Below are 16,597 nucleotides of genomic sequence, written 5' to 3'. Positions count from 1 at the left end.
GCGACCTCGCCGCACCACGGCTGAGAGGTTATTCTGAATGGAACCGTGAGAAATGGCAGCAAAAGACGATCTCTACTCCAAAATTATCCCGCGGAGACTTCGGCAGAGTCGACAGGGCACTGTGAAATGTGGATCAAATTTGGACGTCCTACTAACGATGGGCTTTCCCAAAGCCAGGGCGTAAGTAGCCTGCCTGCCAGATACTTCTAATAAGTAGGTTTCAAGTAAAAATGGCACACAGTGAATCTGACCACAAGTCATTTTTGCATAACAGTTAATGCTCGTAAGTTCCAGTTAGGTACGTAGCTTTTATATCTCGGACAGTGTTTCTCATCATCATGCGCTTCTACGCACCCGAGCACCGCAAATAGTTGCCGAGTTCGTATCGCGGTCAGGACTGGCTTCCGAGCTCGCTGCTGCTGATGTGCTTCGATTCTTAACAGCGCGCGTTTCTTGTCAGACTTTATCAGTAGGCTAATTGTACATAACAGTCCGTGTGGTCGAAGCTACACATCTTCAAGGTGTGGTCATGTTAGTATAGCTTTGCAGAGTGATCTGCATAGAAAGTCACGCAATAATTCCGAAGTGTATTATGTAAAAATTGAAGTCATGAGGGAACTGAAATTACATGACCTGAAGTGTGTGTGTGTTTGTGTGTATGTGTGAGAGAGAGCACTATAGAGAAAAAGAGACAGAGAAAGAAGAACCGTGTGTCATCGGGATCACGCGGTCTCGTGTCCTAAATGGATAGACTGGTGTGCGAGCCGTGTTGCCACAACTGTCCTGTCTGCCAGACATTCAGTATGTGGGGCTCTATGAACACACACATAATAATGTGTGCCCAACAGCACCAAGGTGAATCCGCCAACATATAGGAACATTTATTTTTACTGTACAACCATAACACATTGAATTTGTGTGTTTACCAGAAGACTGTAGACATGTGTGGCAAGATTCTCTTTGAATGGTGTGAAAAGAAATTCACAACTATTGAATTTACCAAGAGACAATGAATGTCTCAGGGTCCTGGGTGACTGACCGAACATACACATGCATCGATACAACCCCAGGCTCTGTTTGTCAGCCAGGAGATGGAGAGAGAAGTATAAAGAGAGAGACGTGTGTGTGTGTTGAGGAGGTGGGGAATAGAGCAAGACTAGATGCCCTAAGGCAGGCCACGAGCTTGTCTGCTCACAGACCATGTCTGCTTGGCTCTGACAGCCAGTTATCAATCGCCTCTTCTTCCTTCCCTCCTATTAAGTCTGTTTCCCTTCCTCTTGTGTTTCTCTTTCTTTCCACCTCCCTCTCTCTCTCTCTAAACCCCCTGCTACCTCTGTCTATAACTCCCTCCTTCTATCTCGTTTTAACCCCCCTCCCCTTTCCTCTCTCCTACCCCCTGTTCCTCTCTTCTCATTCTTCTCTTTCTTCCATCTTACAACTATTGACCCACTAAATTTCCTCACTGACTTAAAGGGAAAGTACCCTTGTCAGACACCCTGAGTGCTTCTGATACACTCGGGTCCTCTCCAGTATGTCAGGCTGGTCTAGTCAGATTCCATGCAGTATATTCTGCTGGTCACTGTCCAGATCTAGTGTGTGTGTGTGTGTGTGTGGGACAGTTGTTCCCAGGCCTATGAAGCAGCTCACCCTCTGCATATTTCAGGCACTGACAGCTGTCTTCCCTCCTTCCAACAGTCTGTTTGACTCCGTCCATAGGCTTCCATAGGCTGTCTCCCTGTCCTCTCTTCTCTACCTTTAGACATGAGTATATCTATGTCTGTGTGCAAGCTTGTCTACAAACACACATGAATCAACTCTTTTTTAGTTTTATTTTGTTGGTGTGTGCCTCTGCGTGTGTGTGTGTTTACGAGTGTGTGTTTATGTGGCTGGCCATCTGTGTGTGCTACCTGTGCCAAGATTATTCTGATTCCCAGCCAGGAGCTACTGTATGTCCTTTCAGCGCTGTTATGTCTCTTTCTCTTTTTATTTATATATATTTGTATCTCTCTCTTTTATCCCTTCCCTTCTTTTCCTTGAATGTTTTAGTATTTAGGCTACATACAATTGTAGGTGACCTCAACAACTGTTATCTGGCCGTTTGGGAGGTCTGTTTCCTGCGGAGGAGGAGGAGATAGATGAAGGAGTGAGAAGGAGAGCCGAGGATGAGCAGTGCCTTGGCTCTATCTGGAGAAGCGGAGGATAGACTCTTTTGTTCATATAGCGTTTCCAGAGGTCTGACAGTGTTAATAATCTGCTCGAAGCTCCTAGAAGGAGATGGTGATTAGAAGGAACACTGAGGGAGCCAAAAGGAACCTACTGTTTCACTGTGTGCACTAGCCTGTTGTGTACGTATTGTGTTAGTGTATGTTCCCCTATGCTAACCTGTGTATGTGTGTACGCAGTCCCAGACAGAAGGAGGCTCAAAAACAATGTCCAGTGGAACAGGAAGTGGTTTATCAGTCTTATAATAGTGAGACAGGAAGTGTGTGTGTCCCTTAGCTGCACCAGCCAGAACAAACACAGGATTCCGGGAATAGAACCAGGTAGCTAGTTACTGCCATGACTACACCCTGCTAACAAGTAGCTAGCCAGAGAAGGCTTTACAATAGTCCTGCTAAGGCTACACCCTGCTAGCTTCTAGATTGCCAGAGTAGGCTCTACAATAGAGCAGTATGGCTACAGCCTGATTGCCATTTGGCAATACTCTTGTGGTGTCTGTCTGTCTGTCAGTCACCCCCAGCTCCCAGAGCACGTGTGCCAGAGTGTTTGTGTGTGTGTGTTGGAGTATGTGTGTATGATCAGGCTGGCGAGACTAGAGCACAACTGTTGTCAAACAATGTGTGTGTGTGAAAGAGGAGGAAGAGGAGGGGCCAGGGAGGCAGGGTTAGGGTATCCTGGTCAAAACAACTGTGCTGTGAGCCAGCATCTCAGCATGTGTCTCCTTGTAATGTGTGTCGTACTGTATCAGACATGAAGTAGACTTGGGGGAGGTGGTGTCCAGTTAACCAACAGCTAAGCATTTCACTCTTTGTCATGGTGTCACATTACACCTCTTACTTTTCCTGACTGTCAGAATCTCTGGTTTTGTTTATTAGACCAAGAGGGAGGCTGGAGCTGGCATTGAGAGGCTATGGGAGGGAGACTGGTGCTGGTGGAATGGGGGATGAAGATTGGAGGTGGGAGGCTGGGGGATGGAGGTTGGAGGTTGGGATGATGTTCGGGGTGGGAGAGAACAAAGTAGAGTCACAGCCCAGCAAGGTGCTGCTAAATGCCTCCTCTAGCTCTCCAAACATCAAAACAATCTTGTGCCCTTCTCTCCTCCACAGACTGAAAGCCCTTGTTTCAACAGGAGGCAGGAGTGTACAAGTAGCATGTGACTGGTGAGTTAACAGAGCCACTCACGCATTGACACACTTATAGCATGTAGTGATATACTGCCTCCTGAAGGAAGTAAGGCCCTCTGCCCCTTTGCTCTTCCCCCACCACCACCCTCAGGTTGTTTTCCCATGTGGATGACCCGTTCCTGGATGAGCCACTTCCCAGGGAGTATGTGCTGTACTTGCGGCCCAGCGGACCGCTCCAGAACCAGCTGTCCCACTTCTGGGAGCAGAGCCGGGTCACCTGCGGCAGGAACAAGGCCCACAACATCTTCCCCCACATCACTCTCTGCCAGTTCTTCATGGTGAGGAGGAAATACACTCACCAGGAACTGACCAGGGTTCAGGATGTCAGTGCTGACATCTCACCCTCTCCTCCCTTCCCGTTTTCCTCTCCTCCCTTCTTCCTCTCCTCCCTTCTTCCTCTCCTCCGCTCTTCTCACCCACTCCAGGGTGCTGACCAGAGGGTGGAGGCTCTGGGGCAGGCCCTCCAGGCCACCGTGGGCCAGTGGCGTGGGCGTTTCCCCTCCCCCCTACCCCTGGAACTCTACTCCTCCCCCTCCTTCATCGGCCTCTTCGTCCAGGAGGCAGTTGCTGACGTCATGAGGCAGTTTGCCGCTGACTTCTCTACAGAGGCTGCCAGGAAGGCAGGTGAGTCCAGTTGAGGAGAGCTAGAAGAAGCTACCGTGTCTGGTGGTCTGTCTGACTGCCTGGTGTGTGTCTGGTGGTCTGTCTGACTGCCTGGTGTGTGTCTGGTGGTCTGTCTGTCTGCCTGGTGTGTGTCTGGTGGTCTGTCTGACTGCCTGGTGTGTGTCTGGTGGTCTGTCTGACTGCCTGGTGTGTGTCTGGTGGTCTGTCTGACTGCCTGGTGTTTGTCTGGTGGTCTGTCTGACTGCCTGGTGTGTGTCTGGTGGTCTGTCTGACTGCCTGGTGTGTGTCTGGTGGTCTGTCTGACTGCCTGGTGTTTGTCTGGTGGTCTGTCTGACTGCCTGGTGTGTGTCTGGTGGTCTGTCTGACAGCCTGGTGTGTGTCTGGTTGTCTGTCTGACTGCCTGCCTGGTGTGTGTCTGATTGCAATGGTTTCTGGCCACTAAGTGATCAGTTTGGAGCTTAATCCCAGTAGATTAGAGTAGCCGGAAGCCCTGGTAGCTCTCCAGTTTCTCTGACAACGCCACATTCAGATTAACAGCTGACAAAAAGCCAGAACACGCTTCCAGTAAAACAGTCCACTGCAGAAACATCCTCTCCTTCAAACACTCTCTCTGTTTTTCTCTCTCCATCTTCAACCCCCCCAAACCCCGCCTGTTCTCTTGTTCTCCATCCCTGCATCTCTTCCTTTCCTTCCTTTCTCTTTCCCTCCATCTCTCTGTGTCTCTGTCCATCCCTCCATCTCTCTCTACTTCCCTAGATGTGCTAGTGGAGCCTCACAGGAAACAGCTCCATGTGACGCTGGCATACCACTTCCCAGCCAATCAGCTTCCAGTACTGGAGAGACTGGCCAAGGGCATCGAGGTTAAGTTGGGCTGTGATTGGCTAGCTGTCCTCCTTTCCCGGGACATACGATTTTCCAATCATGAGGTAACATCTGAATGTTACACTGACACACATGTACTCTTACTCCTATAGCCTACACTAACACATCTCTCCTCTCTTCTCTCCTCTTCCCCCTCCTCTCCTCTCTCCCCTCTCACTCCCTCTCCACTCCTGCCCCCCAGACGGTGAGGGTTATGTACCCCTACGTCCCCCAGAATGAGGATGAGCTGGAGTTGCTTCCTGGCGACTTCATCTTCACGTCTGCCCTGGAGCAGGGTGGGGCCAGTGAGGGCTGGGTCCTGGGATCCTCTCTGGCCTCAGGGCTGTCCGGCCTGCTGCCAGAAAACTATGTCAGCCCTGCAGATGAGAGTGACACCTGGACACTACACGGGTGAGAGCACCGTAGCAGTACAATGAAGTGGATTGGAGTGGACACAATTCAATGTGATTGCAACTGCAACACAAATGATGTAGAAGCTGATTGGAGAGGCAGCATTGTGTCTGACAGCAGAGCTTTGGGAGAGACAGCAGGCCTGCAGAGGAGAGGAGTGAATGTTTGTCCTCCACAGGTCCTACTCCTTCTTCGATAGGGAGGTCTCCTCCTCTGACAGAGTCAGCAGGGACAGAGCATCGTTTGATGGACAGCTGGACACCCGTCGCCTTGACAATGGCAGCCCCGAGGAAATGCCCACACTGAGCCTCATCTGCCATCCCATGCAGGTAAATTTACTTGACCTAGTCAACTGACCTAGTAACTTCACCTGAAGTAATCACCTGACATGTCGTCACCTTTCTTACTAACTCCATCTCTCTACATATGTCTCTCTCTATCCCTGTTATTCAATCTCAATCTCTCATCCTGTATTTCTCTCTTCCTCCATCTCTCTTTCCCTTCTCTCTCTCTTTTATCTGTTCCTCCATCTCTCTGTCAGGCACTGCGTATTAGCAGTAATCACTCGCGCCAGGCCAAGAGGACCCTGCTGGTCTGTCGCCACGGCGAGAGGATGGACGTGGTGTTTGGAAAACACTGGCTTTCTCTCTGCTCTGACAATACAGGTCTACACATACACACACAAACACACACATTTAGCAGACACTCTTATCCAGAGCGACACACACACACACACACACACACACACACACACACTCTCTCTCTCTGCTCTGACAATAAAGGTCTACACATACACACACACACTCTCTCTCTGCTCCGACAGTGCAGGTCCACACACACTCTCTCTACTCTGACAGTGCAGGTCCATACACACACACTCAGTGTTAGTGTGTGTGTGGTAACACTGAAGTGTTTGTGTTTAAAGGGAAGGTTCACCCCAAAATCTAAAATGCATTTATTCTCTCACCAGTAGTGCTATTTATCCATCTAGATTTTGTAGATTGGAGATATCTGCTTTAGAAATGTCAGCCTTTTCTAAAAAAAACCTACTGAACTACATCCGCCAACCATATCATAAGCAGGAAGCTCAAGCCTCTCGTTCAAGAGTAGAAGCACGCTTCCTTTGCGTGGTGATGGTTGGCAGGCGGAGTTTGGTAGAAAGAAAATAGTTCCTACATAAAACTTCTCACAACAAGGTCTGTAGATAATCTTTTGTAACCGGGTTATGATTTCTGGAAAGAGTCATTGCAGAGTTTTTCTTATGTATTTTTTTTGCCACAAGACCACAAGACTATCCCAATCTAGTTCCATTATATTTAAGGCAGATATCTCTACGGCACCAAAAACATTCTAGATGGAAAAATAGCACATTAGGTTAAGTATGTATGTATTTTAGATTTGGGGGTGAACTGTCCCTTTATTGGAACATTGTTTGTACTTTATTTATTCATTGGCATATATATCTGTGTATCTGTTGTGTGTGTGCATGCATGTGTGTAATGTGTGCTACAGGTAGATATGTGCGCTCCAACCTGAATATGCCCCCCAGCCTGCCGCTCTGGGGGGAGCAGAGAGACTACAACATGGATGCTCCCATCACAGTTCTCGGTTCCACACAGGCGGCTGTCGTTGGTACGGACCTTTCTGCTCCGATCTGAATTTGTTATCATCTATTGAGTAGGTTTACTGTACATCAAAGTGTGGTTTGTGAAACAAAACATCAGCATGTCAGCTGTGCCGCGTTCCCTTACAGTGTGGGTGCTGCTGCCCTCTGGTGGTCAGTCTTGAGAACGCCATCCTGGATTAGCCATCTACAACATACACTTTTTTTTTATACCAGCAGGTTATTGAAATGCTTCCAACATGTTCAGCGTTCCAGTGGTAAAGGTGAACGGTTTTGTGTGTGTGTGTTGCAGGAGCAGCATTGTTGGAGAGTAACACAGTTATCGACCATGTGTACTGTTCTCCCTCCCTGCGCTGTGTGCAGACAGCTCACAACATCATTAAGGGTGAGTTCAACTCACACACACACACAGGCATGTATGCACACACACACACACACAAACGCATACCTACATCAGTGTGTACCTGTAAATTAACATACGTGAATACAGGAAGTGTTTTGTTCCTGGGCCTGGGTAACCTGGGTAACCTGTCCTCTGTCTCCCCTACAGGACTGCAGCAGGAAGGAAGGCTGAGGGTCCGGGTGGAGCCAGGCCTGTTTGAATGGACCAAGTGGGTTTCAGGGAGCGCTCTCCCTGAATGGATCAGCCCCAGTGACCTGACAGCACACTACTGTGTAGACACAGCCTACAGGTCAGTCTAGACAGCCTACAGGTCGATCTAGACAGCCTTACAGTCACATCTGTGGATCTCCAGACCTCATGTTAACTTGTGTCTCCAGACCTCTATTCCCAGCCTCCCAGCTCCGTGTGTCTGAGTCCTATGACAGCTATGTGAGCCGCAGCTACCAGGTCACCAAGGACATCCTGGCAGCCTGCAAGAACACAGGCAGGTGTCTGTGTGTGTGTGTCTGTGTTTGTGTGTGTGTGTGTCTGTGTCTCTTTGAGACGTGTGCGTTTGGGTCTGATTGAGATGTATGTGTTCTGACTGGTGATGTCTTGTTGTGTCTACAGGAAGAGGGGTTCTGCTGGTGGCTCACGCATCCTCCCTGGAGGCCTGTACGCGCCAGCTGCGGGGGCGGAGTCCACAGAATGCCAAGGACTTCATACAAGTGGTCAGAAAGGTGTGTCTGAGACAACTCCATCTTTCTCAACACCTCCATCTCCCTCCACCCTCTCTCAATCTCCCCCCTTTTCTGTCCCTCTGACCTTCTCTCTTTTCCCCTACCCCCCCTCTCCCTCCCCTATCTATCTCACCTTTCCTCTGCCCTCTCCACTCTTGTCCCAACTTCCTCTCTTTATTCTTCTGTCACTTCCTCTTTCTTTTCTCTCTTGTTCTGTGCCTGTCAGTTTTCCAGATGCCCTCTTTCCATCTTGTAGCTATTCCGAGCTGTTGTCTAAGGCGTTCAGCAGGTGTTCCTCTCCTCCAGGTTCCGTACCTAGGCTTGTGTTCATGTGAGGAGCAGGGAGACACAGGAGTGTGGCAGCTGGTGGCCCCGCCCATCCCACCTCTCACTCATGGACCCAACCACAGCTTCGACTGGAGGGAGGCACTGCTGCAGGAATGAGACATTGCTGAAGCCACCAGGGCCTAAAACGACTTTAACTAACAGTGTTTCTATGTGCAGTTTATGAAATGAATGTTACAGGAGTTTTGGGGGGATCCAGCAAATATAGAAGTATGTTATTATGTCAGGGCTACTCCAGGATTATGTCAGGACTATGTCAGGGTTATGACATTTTTATGTCAGGCGATGTCAGGACTATGTCAGGGTTATGATATTTTCATATTAGGCCTGTGTCAGATCTATGTGAGGACTAATTCAGGCTGTGTCAGGACTATGTGAGGACTAATTCAGGCTGTGTCAGGACTATGTCAGGGCTCAAGCTGGACTGTGAGCAGGTCTGCATTGCTACTGAAGAGCTGTTCCTCCTAATGTCTCATCTGCCAGCCGTTACTGAGGTGGTGATCACCTAGAGGAGGTCAAGGTCAGGTGCCAAGAGCATAAAGTTAATGTATTTATTTGTAGCATAGTTGGTGGATGTAAATGGCTGTCTCAGGTGCTGATTGGTTGAAAACCAAGCTGCCTCAGGTGCTGATTGGTTGATAACCAAGCTGCCTCAAATTCTGATTGGTGGATGACAAAACTGCCTCAGGGGTTCTGCTTGACAGATAATGTCTGAGTGCCTCATCATGCTAGCTTAAGCTATTAACTCAGAGTGGTGATATGTGAGTGTGTGTGAGTGTGTATGAGAGTGTGTGTGTTTGTGAGAGTGTGTGAGTGTGTGTGAGAGTGTGCTTAGCCCCAGCAGACAGTCTCTGGGCTATGACCCACTTCAATTCAACTGAAGAGCTTTACTGTCTTATTTATTGTGCATTGATGTAGGTTATGCTGTATGATATTATTCACTTTCATGTTGAGCCTCCTTGCTATAAGTTAATGTTGCAGAAATATGGCAATAAGATAACGGTGTATTTTCAGACATCCACATTTAAATAAATATACACATCTAACTTTTCCAACAGTTCCCTGGTTTTCCAATGGTAGAGTGTTAATTTCAGAACACTTGTGACTTGTCCATTTTCAGGGGACAGGAATACTGAAATCTGGCTGTGACATGTCACAGCCACTCTTAGGCTTACCTGGTGGAGTATGGTGACAGCAGGGTCAGAAGTAAAGCAGTTGGAAATGAAAAGAACAAAATTGTGACTCACACACAGGCAGACATGGAACAGACTCGCTGGCTCAGATTTATAGGAGTTTCCGATCCACAAAAAAACAAGTAATTATCGGAGAGCCTCTAATAGTGCTCTCAGTGTTCTTTTCAAGCTTTTAAAGTAATTCGTGATTGATCGCTAATTATCGGTGACGGAGCCTCTCGAGACAGCTGAACACTCCCCACCTACCCCCCACCCCCTACTTTTTCCGGTTTGACGGGAGCAAGAACTTACAAACGGTCGACTCTGCTCCTTGTTCATTGGAGTCAATAGTCTTCTAGACGTTTGAATAATCATTGCTCCAATGAGGGAAGTTGCAATTAAAGCACTGGTTTACCGACAGCATCATGAACAGTAGGATTACAATAATAAAAATAACTGTACCGTGTCCCTAGCACACAGGGTGTCAACTTGGAACGCAGTGACGAGTCTGCTTCACAGTAAATCCAGAATGAAATTTAAAATAAAAGTTGATTGCGATGGGCCAAATATGGATCAGTCCTGAATCAACTGATGGATCGAGGCCCATTGGATTTATCCCCCCTCGTGGTGCGTAATGCCAGGAGCGCCTCTATATGCCGCACGCAATTGATGTTGGCTGTTTGGATGTGAATTACTTTCCCCTCTGCAGCAACAATGAGGCGTCAATGACACTGTATTTGTTTTCAGTGTAAGATCAATATTCGTCTGCTTTTGTCCGTCTTAAAAATCTATTGGCTCTGTTGCGCTGTCTCCAAAATCCGGATATAAGAGCAGTCTGCACTTCAGAGGATCCCTTCTTTTCGGTACACATTTGGACCAGTCAGGGAGATAGCGGGCGAACCGGAGGCAGCAAGTTGGTGCCAACCAGTTGCCCAGCCTGACAAAGGGGAGAACTTCAATCGGACGGTAACTTTAGACCGAACTTGAAACTGCAAAAATTATGGAGTGCGCGGTAAGTAGCCTAATGCTATATCATCGAGGTCTCTATAACTAATCATTTTGTAAACAATATGTGTGAACTATATGTAATACTATTAATGCGACTCTGCCGGGGTATATTCCTGATCATATAGTCCACTGATTTGATCCACGTAGGCCTGCATTTTGTGCGGGTGAAATTAGGTCTGTAAGGAATAGGTTATAAAGAACGTGTTTCATACGTATTTTATAAATCGTATAAAACACTCTTTCGTTGATGCACATATAAGCAGATGGTGCCAAGGTCAGAGGTTAGCGGGTATCCATCAGTCAAGGCAATGGCCAGGGTTAGGGTAACAGTCTAAAAAGTGACCACGCGATGACATTATCCCAGACCCGTGTTTTATTGAATAGTTCAATTTGTTGATGCTTGATGACTCAGTAGTAGCTGTAAAGGTTCGGGTGTAGGGGCTCCTTCTGGGCTCTGATAATAATTGGTCAAAATAATAATGCAATTTTTTATGAATACGCTACCTCAAATGATCACTTTAGGCTTCATGTGTCTAGATAAGTTTAACCATGAACAATTCCTTAATCTGGAGCTGATAGAATAGCTTCAAGCACTATTTCGATTGACATATAGCTGTCACATTTAAATTGATGGAGGGAATATCACTTTTGTTGTTAATGATGCTTTTAGTGCATGATCAATATAACAGCATGGACCTATTGATCCAGATGTCACTGATTTTACCAGTAGATGTCCTTATCGGAATTAAGTGTAGATATGACCCTGCTAAAGACTTTGTCTCCATGAAGGTGGACCGAGACCAAGACCAGATCTGACCAGATGCAAACCCAGAACTTGGACCAGATCAGATCACATTAGGACTAGGAACTAAGAGGAAAATAGAGGAGAGGAGCTTGTAGTGAAACACAGGATTATACATAATGTATACAGAATCAGTAAAGCTTTAGAAGTATTGAGCAGAGCTGTACCTCTTGGCTCAAACACCAGAACCCCATCTCTCTCTCTCTCTCTCTCTCTCTCTCTCTCTCTCTCTCTCTCTCTCTCTCTCTCTCTCTCTCTCTCTCTCTCTCTCTCTCTCTCTCTCTCTCTCTCTCTCTCTCTCTCATATTGTTGACAGGATGTAGTTTTCCTGTTCAGCCAGCAGAGGGAGCAGGCAAACATGTTTGTTCAAGAGGAGAGTCCAATGTCCTTCTAGAGGCTCTCGAGAAGAAGAGCTGTTGGAGTCACACCTCTGTGATGCGATAGTGATGAGTCTAATCCAGCATCATACCTTCATGTTAACATCACATAGGTTGAAACAAACTGAAATTGTATTTTTTTGAAAAGCATGGGACGACTTTATGGCTACACTTAAAATGTCATATAAATAATCGAATTCAGAAATTGCTCAAATGCCTGGAAATATTACAATAATTATACCGCAATTAGCCTCTGAGGATGATTTAGATAGACAAAGTTTCATTGTTACTACTATGATATTTCATATGGATAATACATACATAAAGCCACAATCAGAGGCTGGGAGATGATAAGTGTATGTAATTGTGGGCCCCCCTGTCCCCCCCTACCACCCTCCTCTTTGCCGGCAGTGTAAACACCAGAGCTGGAATGTTGGACTCTCTGACCTCAGCAAACACTCTGCTACAGTTCACTCAGTTCAGCATGGCCGCACCGTGCTCCTGCCTCACACCCTCCCCTCCAGACCCCTCTCCTCTCTCCTCTTCTATCCTCTTCACTTCTCCTCTCCTCTACTATCCTCTCCTTTCCCTTTCGTTTATGTATGTGTGTGTGTGTGTTGTGTACTTGTGTATGTGCATAGTGTGGTGGTGCTGGTGAGCAGGGGTTTGCAGGCGACATCTTAGGTTAATGCTTCTATTGGTGCTAGGAGGTACTGCAGGCTTTGGGAGTGGCGAAGAGATGATGCTTTTATATATCTGCTATTTCAGTGTGAGATGGTAACAGAAGCCTTAAAGAGATACGAAATATGAAATATGAAATTGACAGTTCTAATGCAGTGACTGTTAACCTTGACTGTGAGTCCTGTTGACTAACTGAAAGGTGTAAGGAGGAAAGGGGGAACAAAGGAATGAAAGAGAGGAAGGGGTGAGGGAAGGAGATGATGGAGAAATGAAGGAGAGGAAGGAAAAGAAGGTAGGACGGTAAAAGAGGAAAGGAGGAAGAGAGAAAAGAAAGATGTCAGAAAGAGGGAAAAACGAAGACAGGAATGGAGGGGGATGGGAGGAGCGAAGGAGGAGGAGAGACCAGGCAGAAAGAGCGGCAGATGGTTGGAAACTCTTAAATTATTTATCTGGGCTGGAGTCTTGGGAAGAGAGATGGAGGACTGTAGGAATGGATAGAAGGATAAAGCAATGGATTTACACATTCTGCATATACATCTATTAGTGGAGGACAGAGGTGTGCATTTGATCCTTCTCAACAGCAGGGGGCAATGTCTGTATGGCTGCACACGCGACTACACACACTACTACACACTACATACATGCACACTAAAAACACAACAAACACTGTTCACTACATACCCAACACACACTACACACTCCACAAGCACACGATTCACTAAACCCAACACAGACTACTACACATACTATTGTAGCAAGACAACACACGTTTACTTCATCTGTATGTCTCTGACACACACACCGTGGACTCGGGGGAAATAGAGCAGATAGGAAGCTACGTGCCTTCGTCAAGCGAGAGCTGTCTGGTGTCATGGCAACCAGCACGGATTACCCCACCCTCCTTCCATCACAGAGAATGAAGAGATAGAGGGAGAGAGAGAGAGAGTGGGGGGGGGATAAAAAGAGAGTGAGAGTTTAAATCTAGAGGTGAAATAGAACAAAGAAAAATGAGCTGAGGCAGTAGACTAGAGAGAGAGAGAGAATTGGAGATGGAGGGATGGAGAGAGAGAGAGGTGGAGGAAGGGATGGAAAGCTAAGGATGAAAGGGTGCAGGATGCCGAGTGAGAGAATCCGAGATGGCAAGTGTGATGTGGCAAGGTGGGAGACAGAGGAGAGGTCTGGAGAGATTGAGGAGAGGGAAGAAAGGCAAAATAGTGCATGAGCTTAGGAGAGCGGTGAAGGCGATGCTTGGCTAAAGGATGGGCAGGACGTGATGAAGAGATGAGGGAGATGGGAACGATGGGAGTAGAATATAGACAGGACCAAAAAATGGGAATAATGTAGAGGAGGAGAAATGATTAGGTTCAGAGCGAATTAAGGTGCCGCAGAAAGAAAGAGAGAGAGATGGAGAGAAATAGAAAACAGGAGGGAGGGAGGGGTTTTGGAGGAGACTGAGAATAAGGGGGGAGTCAGAAAGATGGAAGCAGAGTAAGATGGAGGGAGGGAGAGAAGGAGGAGGAAGTGGGACACTAGGTTGTTTGAGGACACTCAGTGAAAGCTGAACTCAATGACATCCCCCACACCTCCATATAAACGCCTCAGTCTCCCTGAAATGACTGAAATGGGGAAGAAGAAAATAGAGCATAGTAAGAAAAGTACGACTGCAGGACACTATGACTGCAGGACACTACGACTGCAGGACACTACGACTGCAGGACACCACGACTGCAGGCCAGTACGACTGCAGGGCAGTACGACTGCAGAACACTATGACTGCAGGGGAGTAAGACTGCAGGGCAGTACTACTGCAGGGCAGTATGACTGCAGGGGAGTAAGACTGCAGGGCAGTACTACTGCAGGGCAGTATGACTGCAGGACACTATGACTGCAGGGGAATACGACTGCAGGGCATTATGACTCTGCACAACCTAGCAAAAATGCACTTATCACTAGACCTGTCTCAGTATACACCATCTGTCCATCCATTTGTCTGTCCATTCAGAGTAAAGAACAGAGCAGGAGAGATGGAGGGATGGAGGGATTGTCCAAGGGACTGAGGGACAGAGAGATGCAGGGACAGAGAGATGCAGGGACAGAGAGAGGGGCTGAAGGGAGGATCGAGGGCTGCAGCTGTTTCTGTTCTATGGTCAACAATCTATAAACACACCAGCTGCCTGTCTGACCATCTGCCCTTCTTGTAGCATACAACACACACACGCACACACACACTAACACCCACACATACACGCACACGTGTATAATTTTTTATGATCTGCTGTCCAACTACTGATGGGCTATTTGTAGCTGAACAGTTTGTAGCTAACCAGTTTGTAGCTAACCAGTTTGTAGCTTACCCTGTTTTGGGGATGTCATAGATTTATGTCCTATGATTTTTTCTGCTAAGGAAGATATTTCTGCTGCCATGTCAGTCTTTCTGGCACAACATGAATAACCGTCTTAAAGAAGACATCACACACAGCACACACACACACACACACACAGACACTATAAATAGAGCCGAGCAGCCCACCAGGGCTTGTTAAAACTGCTTACACCAGACAGCTGCATTTGCATATCTTTAATGTGTGCTTTTCCTTTCCACTCTCCCTCCATCTCTCCCTTTCTCTCTCTTCCCCCTCTTCTTTCACAACTTGCCTCAACCACTCTTACTTTCCATTTCAGTTTATCCTTAAAAAATGTGAAAAAAACGAGATGTTATTAAACATGATTGACACAACAAACTGTCTCAATAAATTACAATAGATGATGCTGAATTTACAGAATAATCAGTCAGAATAAGGATAATAGTTGAAACCCAAAATGGACTGACAAAACAATACTCAAACCTAGACTAAATCTAACCCTCTCTCCATCTATCTTTCCCCCTGTACCGGTCACATCCAGATAATATTATGTTAAATTATAGTTCTCTCAACCCCAAGAGAGAAGTGCAATCTGGGACCTGTAGTTCTCTGGTTACCCAGACAGGAACTAAGAGCTTCATCTGCTTCATCATTATTAACACCATGATGACTACTCTCTTTCTCTCTCTATTTCTCTCTGTCTATCTCTCTTTCTCTCTCTCTCTCTCTCTTTCTCTCTCTCTCTCTCTCTTTCTTTCTTTCTCTCTCTCTGTCGCTCTCTCTCTGTCACACATGCACACACACACACTATGGTCTCTCATGCCAAACCATCCCTCGATTCAGCTCCTCCCCTCTAATGAAGAAAAAGAAAGAAAGAAAAGTCAGTGTGTGTCTGGTAAAGTTTTGGAGCTGAGGTGCATTGTGGGAGAGGAGCCTGGGGGGTCTGAGGTGTGGATGGATGCCAGCGATTGGTGGAGGACTGCTGCATCTGAACGTGAGGCGAATATCAGAGAGACGAAGAGAGAAGGAGAATGAGGGAGACAGAGGAAGAGAGAAACTAAGCATGAGGGAGAGACAGGAGGGCAAAGAGAAACAGCTGAGTGAGGCCCAGGTAGAAGAAGGACAAGAGACAGACGGAGAGAATGACAGGGTGAGTCAGGGGTGAGTGTTGTGACCTGAAGCAAGTAACCACAGCATGACCTACTGATCCCTCTCAACTCTTACTCCAATGGAGATCAGTTTGACTTAAAATGTGTTTTACTGTACTCTGATTTGCTGGCTGTGGAGCCACCTAACCCTATTCCTGTTCCATACCTAACCCTGCACCTACCCCACCCAACTGCACACAAAGAGAGAGTGTTGGCACAAGTCAGTAAAAGAAAATCCTGGCTTCTTTACCACTATATGTTCCCTGTCTTGTCCTTAAGCTGCTGACTCACCTGTAGATTACTGTACAGTACAGTACAGTACAATGCAGTAGAGTTGATTCCAGATTTTACTGCTCTCTTTGAGTTTCAGAGACACTATTTGCTTTTCTACTGAGTTAATCGTTCATTCTTTCCTTCAACTGTTCAGAAAGAGAATGTGTGGAAAGACAGCGGTCTGTCTCCATCTTCCTGCTTCAATGCTTGCTAGTATCTCCTGCCCTCACCTGTGATTGGACAACAGTTCCTGCTCACAGACTCCCACCCGTAGATCCAAACCTGTGCTGCTTCCTCCAGCCACAAGTTAGCTTCTACAGGAAAGGGTCTGTGTGGCCCTGCCCTGGGACCAGGCAGCCAACGCACAGAGACAGAGGCTGAG

The 16,597-nt window shown here is 47.1% G+C and overlaps 1 protein-coding gene across 1 annotated transcript; it reads left to right on the top strand.

Moving 5' to 3' along the window:
• The first annotated feature begins 4 nt into the window (after nt 1-4).
• Nucleotides 5-9,420, top strand: LOC136951697 (ubiquitin-associated and SH3 domain-containing protein B-like). Its single transcript, XM_067246258.1, has 14 exons — nt 5-180; nt 3,327-3,380; nt 3,496-3,682; nt 3,830-4,028; nt 4,785-4,954; nt 5,092-5,300; nt 5,479-5,629; nt 5,842-5,965; nt 6,813-6,932; nt 7,217-7,309; nt 7,475-7,616; nt 7,705-7,815; nt 7,941-8,046; nt 8,353-9,420. Exons 1-14 carry the CDS (start codon nt 53-55, stop codon nt 8,488-8,490), a joined length of 1,932 nt encoding a protein of 643 aa, XP_067102359.1. The 5' UTR covers nt 5-52; the 3' UTR covers nt 8,491-9,420.
• Nucleotides 9,421-16,597: the final 7,177 nt, after the last annotated feature.

Source organism: Osmerus mordax, chromosome 11 (assembly GCF_038355195.1).
Source record: "Osmerus mordax isolate fOsmMor3 chromosome 11, fOsmMor3.pri, whole genome shotgun sequence".
Taxonomy (NCBI): domain Eukaryota; kingdom Metazoa; phylum Chordata; class Actinopteri; order Osmeriformes; family Osmeridae; genus Osmerus; species Osmerus mordax.
Note: the sequence above shows the minus strand (reverse complement) of the source record. Positions and strands in the feature narration are given on the sequence as shown.

Excerpts from the sequence above, each read along its gene's own strand:
- LOC136951697 (XM_067246258.1), top strand. The coding sequence starts at position 53 with ATGGCAGCAAAAGACGATCTCTACTCCAAAATTATCCCGCGGAGACTT. Across the intron at positions 4,029-4,784 it reads AGAGGCTGCCAGGAAGGCAG|ATGTGCTAGTGGAGCCTCAC; the intron begins GTGAGTCCAGTT and ends CTACTTCCCTAG. Across the intron at positions 6,933-7,216 it reads CACACAGGCGGCTGTCGTTG|GAGCAGCATTGTTGGAGAGT; the intron begins GTACGGACCTTT and ends TGTGTGTTGCAG.